This window comes from Rhinolophus sinicus, chromosome 18 (assembly GCF_057876585.1).
Source record: "Rhinolophus sinicus isolate RSI-liver-muscle chromosome 18, RSI-T2T, whole genome shotgun sequence".
Classification (NCBI taxonomy): domain Eukaryota; kingdom Metazoa; phylum Chordata; class Mammalia; order Chiroptera; family Rhinolophidae; genus Rhinolophus; species Rhinolophus sinicus.
In genome coordinates, this window is record NC_142518.1 from 114,060,728 (window position 1) to 114,066,727 (window position 6,000).

The following is a 6,000-nucleotide window of genomic DNA, read 5'->3' on the forward strand; positions in this document are numbered from 1 at the left end:
TGTTCATTGGTAGAGTTACTATGTAGAGTTGGGAGAAACCATGTTTGAGTCCCCCAAATCCACTCTATGGAAGGATGTACTGAGGCTCCGAGGAAAGCCAGGCCCTTACCTAAGGTTCCACTGCGCATGTGAGCAGAGCTTGATCTAGCACTCAGAGACCTCCCTCAGCCCACCTTTGCCCTTCTGTCTCCCTGGCTTCCTTTGGGACCCGTTTCTTCTGTGTTCCTGCAAGCAGGAGGCTTGCTGCCTGCCGGAGGCTCTAGGGGAATAAGGAAGCCCTTCTGCCATTCCTTCCCCACAGTCCTCCCCAAGGATCAGTGGTTGGCAGCAGCGCAAGCTGCCACATTGCTGCTCCCCGATGAGAACCGAGAGGTGCTGCAGACCCTCCTCTATTTCCTAAGTGACATTGCCTCTGCCGAGGAAAACCAGATGACAGCCGGCAACCTGGCAGTGTGCCTGGCGCCCTCCATCTTCCACCTCAACGTCTCCAAGAAGGATAGCCCCTCACCCAGGTGAAACAGGGTAACAGGGTAGCGTGTGGCTGGGTCAGGCAGGGATGGTTTGGCCTCCCACCCCTCGACCCCCAAACAACCACCCCCCTTGGACTTTTGGCCCTTGATGGCTGGCCCTGCAGTTATCAGGTATCACCACAAGGGGTCAGCCTGAGTCCTCAGGGGCCAAGGGAATGGTTGGATGCTGTGAAGCCCAGCCTTTTGAAGGACAGCAGGTTGTTTTGTGTTCAGGACTGGCAAGCTGACTTCTGGGGAGCCTATCAGCCATCTTGTCTCATGCCCTTGTGCCATCCTCTCCTCTTGGCCCCTCCCTCCAGGATCAAGAGCAAACGCAGCCTGGTTGGCCGGCCAGGCCCTAGGGACCTGAGTGACAACATGGCTGCTACCCAGGGCTTATCACATATGATCAGTGACTGCAAGAAACTTTTCCAGGTGAGTAACTCCAGGCCATGGTGCCTACTTTGCAGACCTTAGGGAACCCTCAGGCCTGACCTTTGTACCCCAAGTCAGGAATAGGACCCAACTTGACACATACATCTCAACTTCCTACTTCCAACTGTTCCCGGCCAGTTTTCTCCTGTACCCCACCTCAGTAGCCAGGCATGTCTACCTGCTTAACGTGAACTTGCCACACCCCATGGGCTCTGGGACTGAGGGTCTGCCCCAGCCAGGTGTGTATGTGTGCCGTGCCAGGTGCCCCAGGATATGGTCGTGCAACTGTGTGGCTCCTACAGCGCCGCCGAGCTCAGCCCTCCTGGCCCAGCCCTGGCTGAGCTGCGGCAGGCCCAAGCTGCTGGAGTGAGCCTGAGTCTCTACATGGAGGAGAGCGTGCAGGAGCTGCTGCGCGATGCTGCTGAGCGCTTCAAGGGCTGGATGACTGTGCCGGGGCCCCAGCACACGGAGCTGGCATGCAGGAAGGTGACTGCTGCACTGCCCGTGCTTGCCACGGGTCTGGGAGAGGGCATAGTACAGGCAGGGGGTCAGGGATCCCAAAGGAAGGAGCTGCCCATCCACTGTTGCTTTGTGTCAGCCTGATACTTGGAGAATGTCAGCCAGCAGAGCAAGAGCCAAATGAGACCAAGGATCTCTCTTGGGCATCATCTGCCACAATTACCTTCTCAGAGCCCCACTCCAGACATGTCACTGCTTTTAGAGCCTCACATCCCGTCGCTCCCTGCAACATGGTCATGCTGTGTTTCCGCCCCTGCTGTCCCGCTACCTGACTGACCTGCCCCAAGCACTACATTCCCCAGGCCCGTCCTCCATTCAGAGCCTGCTGTCATGCTGCCGGCTAGAGGTGACTTCTTTCTGTCCTTGTCTTGGCACTAGCCGTGTCCTTCCTTGGATTCTTATTACGAGTAAGACTGTACCCCCTGAGGTTTGCCATGTATAAACCGGCCACAGCGAAACCTCCCTTATAGGGTCGGGGTGAGAAGCCAGCACAGCGCCTGGGACATACAAAAGGACCATCAGCATCTTCTCTTCCTGTTCACTTCCAGAAATTCCAAGCACTGTGCCTATTTCCTGGTAGAACATAGGAGGCCCCAGACAATATGTGTCTGTCATCTGCTTGTGCTCTTGAGCAGGCGCAGAAGCAGATATCTGCAAGGAGAGAGAGTCCAGGGGACACAGGGTTAGCCTTCCTTCCTCAGGGGCTGGAGGGTGAGTGGGCGTTCTCCAGCCCTGACGCTGCCTCCTGTCCCCACTGCCATGGTTTGCAGGCACCAGATGGGCACCCCCTGCGTGTGTGGAAGGCGTCCACGGAGGTGGCAGCCCCTCCAGCTGTGGTGCTACACCGTATTCTGCGGGAGAGGGCCCTCTGGGACGAGGACCTGCTGCGGGCCCAGGTGCTAGAGGCCCTGATGCCGGGTGTGGAGCTGTACCACTATGTCACCGACAGCATGGCACCCCATCCGTGCCGTGACTTCGTGGTGCTTCGGTGAGGGGCTCCAGCTGTCACCCTTCTGTGCCTAGGGGACTGGGGAGGGGGTGGGAGGCAGCATCAGAAACCTGAATGTGGTGTGTGTCCCCTCCGCACAGGATGTGGCGCTCTGACCTGCCCCGCGGGGGTTGCCTGCTTGTGTCCCAGTCCCTGGACCCTGAGCAGCCCGTTCCAGAGTCGGGGGTCCGGGCCCTGATGCTCACTTCCCAGTACCTCATGGAGCCTTGCGGCCTGGGCCGCTCCCGGCTCACCCACATCTGCCGTGCTGACCTCAGGTACCAGGCCCCTGCACCCTGGCACCCTCCGTGGGGGCAAGTCCTTTCTTCCTTTCCCTGGGAAGGGCTCCTGGGAAGAAGCCACAGCTCATGCCAGCCTTCTTCTCCTCCCCAGGGGCCGTTCTCCTGACTGGTACAACAAAGTCTTCGGGCACCTGTGTGCCATGGAAGTGGCAAAGATCCGGGACTCTTTCCCCACCCTGTGGGCAGCTGGTCCTGAGACAAAGTTGTGAACTTCAGTCTCGTTCCAGGGTGTCACCACCCAGCCCCTTTGGCACCAGAGGAGTAAGGGAGAATGAGAGCAGAGCAGCCCCTGGATGCTGCTGCCAGGGGCAGAGCCAGGCCCGTGCACCCCTGCTGCCTGTCCCTCTTACCGCCTGAACCTCCTCTACACATGCACGGGAGGAAAAGAGAATTTCGGTGTCCCGTCTCCACTCCACCCCCTCCCCCACTCCCATTTTAGGAGCAAGATCACTGCTACCCTCCAGGCCCCCCAAACTGTGGGGGAAGGAGAGAGAGCGGTGTGTGCTCCCAGCTCAGTGCCCTTCTCAGACTCCGAGCCATCCTGTTTGCTGCTAGGGTCCCTCTGAGGTTGGACAGGAGGTTCTGGTCCTGCCTTTGGGCCCAACATTGGCCCTACACTGGCTTTTCCGGAGAAATTGGACTGGAGTGGATAGACACAGGGGCAGAGCCCAGGGCAGTCCCAACCACCATGAGCTGTTTTATTTGTGTAAATATGATGCTGCTTTTTATAAGGCTGATTTAAAGACTGGGCACTGATGAGCCCCTAGTAAGTGACATGATGAGTTGGGATAACTTGGGACATGAGAGGAGGCGGGGACCTTTCTTTCTCAGGTCTCAAGAGACCAATGAACCAGTCTCCCCTGGCTTTGGCCGCACACTTGATCTGCCACTCCCTGGGGTCCTTTGCAGCCTTTGGCCACGTGTGGAGAGTAAACAGGCTTGCTCCCACCACACAGGCCAAGCAGAAGCAGATGATGATGAGGAGACACATGTCTGTGTCCGTGTCCCTTCTACTTTCCGTCCCTGCTGTAGCAGGCCAGCACCACAACCCCTTCCTCAAGCTGAGAGCCCGGCTCAGACGGCCAGCCGGCCGGTCAGCTGGGTGTGGATCCAAACCTGGTCTAGCCCATGCATCGGCCATCTTGGTTCCTATGGAAGTTCAATTCCATTCAAATGCTAATTCATACTTCTTTCTGTTGGCCAAATAAACTGGACCGTGGGATGGGTCCTAGTCAACATTGTAATTTTTAAGCCTATTTTATTTGTACCTATAAATACTGTACAGTCCAAATATGTATATGTATTTGTGTATATATAGATAGATATACATACACACATCTATATACACACAGATATGTCCTATCATGAGTGTAGTGTAATCTGTGGGTGGGAGTGGGGTGGCGGGCAGGGCACTTAACATGAGACGGGGGAGGTGGTGAGCAGAAGCCACGTGACCCCATCGGCAGAACAATAAAGCGCTCATTGCTAGAGATGCTGTGTGGCTGTCTTTGCTGAGGTAATGGGCTAAGGACTGGGTGTGGGTTACGACATAGGCTCGGTGTTGGGGTCCAGAGGTTGTGAGCATTACTGGCCCAGGACTCAGAAGTCACAGGAGGAACGGGGCAAGGCCTCAGCTCTTTGGGAGGTGATCTGGTGGTGGGGAGGGTGGGATTCCAAGAAGCCAGGGCTTGGGCAGAAGCTGCAGACCCCATCGCCTGACTTGGCCAGGGTCCCCCGTCTGAGCGGCCCACAAGCATGACCTCAGGCATCCTGAACACAGCCGTAGGGGAGCTGCCCCTGGCTACACTGCCCTTTCTTGCCCTGCTACAATACACATAGCCCAAGCTGAAGGACAAAGAGTGGAGACCTAACCCCAGGAGGCTTGCAGAAGCTGTTGCACCCATAAGTCAGCTTATGAAAAGTCTGCGTGCTTTATGGCAGCTCCTGTGGCCAGCAAAGCCCAGGCGACTCAAGGGGCCCCCTGATTTTGACTTCCTGGTGGAAGGGGGTTGCCTCCCCCTGTTACTGTAGCCAGAAAATTCCCAACCTCTGAGGGGCAGCTAGAGAGAGTACAGGCTTTGCAATCGAGTCTGTGTTTGCATTTTTTCAGTGCTGTCGAGTAGCGTGGAGCATAGCAGTCAGGGGTACCTCGTCACAAGTAAGTGTGCTCTCCCACCCAGCCTAAACAGGCTGGGGTGTCTGTTAAGTCCCACTTCCCTGTCACATTGTTCTAGTCTCTTCTGGGTTCAGCCATCCCTACACGGCTTTGGCCTTTCCTCATTGCTGCTGCCTGGGGGTCTCGGCTTGTAGCCCTGGAGAGGAGCAAGGTGAGCAGAGGGCCTGTCAGCCCCTTGCCTTTGGGAAAACAGTGGAGGCATCCCACGTGTGTGTGTGGCAGTGAGGGGAGATGGCTCAAATAGCACTGGTGTTAGGCATGGCAGTGTGAAGCTTGGGCCAGCAGTTTTTGAGGCAAGCAGCCACGGGGCCTTCTGGCTGATGGCACAGAGGATGGGGTTGAGCAAGCTGTTAGTGGGTGGTATGAAAATGACCACCCAGGTGATGGTTGCTAGGAGACAGATAAAGACGTATGAGGGGGGCTCTTGGAAGGCCAGAGGATCCCTTCAGCCCTTCGGCTCTGGACTCGGCTGCTCCAGGCCAGCTGCCCTGTGTGGTTCCCCTGTATCTGGCATTCTGGGAGACGTGGTCCAAACAGGGGAGCTTCTGTGAGCCTTAGTGTCAGCCCCCTGCATAAAGCAGAGGCTCCCATAAAGCCTGCCTCTCTGCCTGGCCCACCGTGCAGTCCATGAATGCACCGCCATGGCCAGTGCACATGGGATTGAGGCCCAGCCCTCACTCCCACAAACATGGTGGGCAGGGCCCATGGCCACTTCTAGCCCCAGTCATACCTCCACCCACCCTGAGTTGGCCTTTTCCTTTCGCTGGTGTCGGAGAACTCTCATCCTCAAATTCCCAACCCCGTCACCTCTTCTTTCTCCTCTTATGCTCCCACTGACCTGGTACCTCAAAGAAATTGTGCTGTGGTGAATCCCACATGGGAACTGAACAATCTATCTGCAAGTTTTGATCTGTTATTTTCTAGTCTCCAGTGCCCTGTTGCAACAGGTAGACAGAGCCAGGTTCAGATCTAGCTGCATCGTTGCCTGGTTGTGTGACCTTTCTGATTCCTTTTTCCTCACAGAAGATAATAAGTCTTTGTATCTTGCAAGGTTGTCATCAAGGTTAAATG

At 56.4% G+C, this 6,000-nt stretch overlaps 1 protein-coding gene across 5 annotated transcripts in view; it reads left to right on the top strand.

Annotated features, from left to right (window-relative positions):
* STARD8 (StAR related lipid transfer domain containing 8) overlaps nt 1-4,243 on the top strand; it is a 70,120-nt gene extending 65,877 nt beyond the window's left edge. For 4 of the 5 annotated variants that reach the window (XM_019753600.3, XM_019753599.3, XM_019753601.3 and 1 more), the window contains 6 exons: nt 302-512; nt 830-944; nt 1,206-1,430; nt 2,234-2,451; nt 2,553-2,729; nt 2,845-4,243. In XM_019753600.3, the coding sequence (XP_019609159.3) occupies nt 302-512; nt 830-944; nt 1,206-1,430; nt 2,234-2,451; nt 2,553-2,729; nt 2,845-2,962 (1,064 nt within the window). In that variant the 3' untranslated portion in view covers nt 2,963-4,243. The remainder of the gene's footprint in view (nt 1-301; nt 513-829; nt 945-1,205; nt 1,431-2,233; nt 2,452-2,552; nt 2,730-2,844) is intronic. The other variant, XM_074323222.2, reaches the window with a different exon arrangement.
* The last annotated feature ends 1,757 nt before the right edge of the window (nt 4,244-6,000 follow it).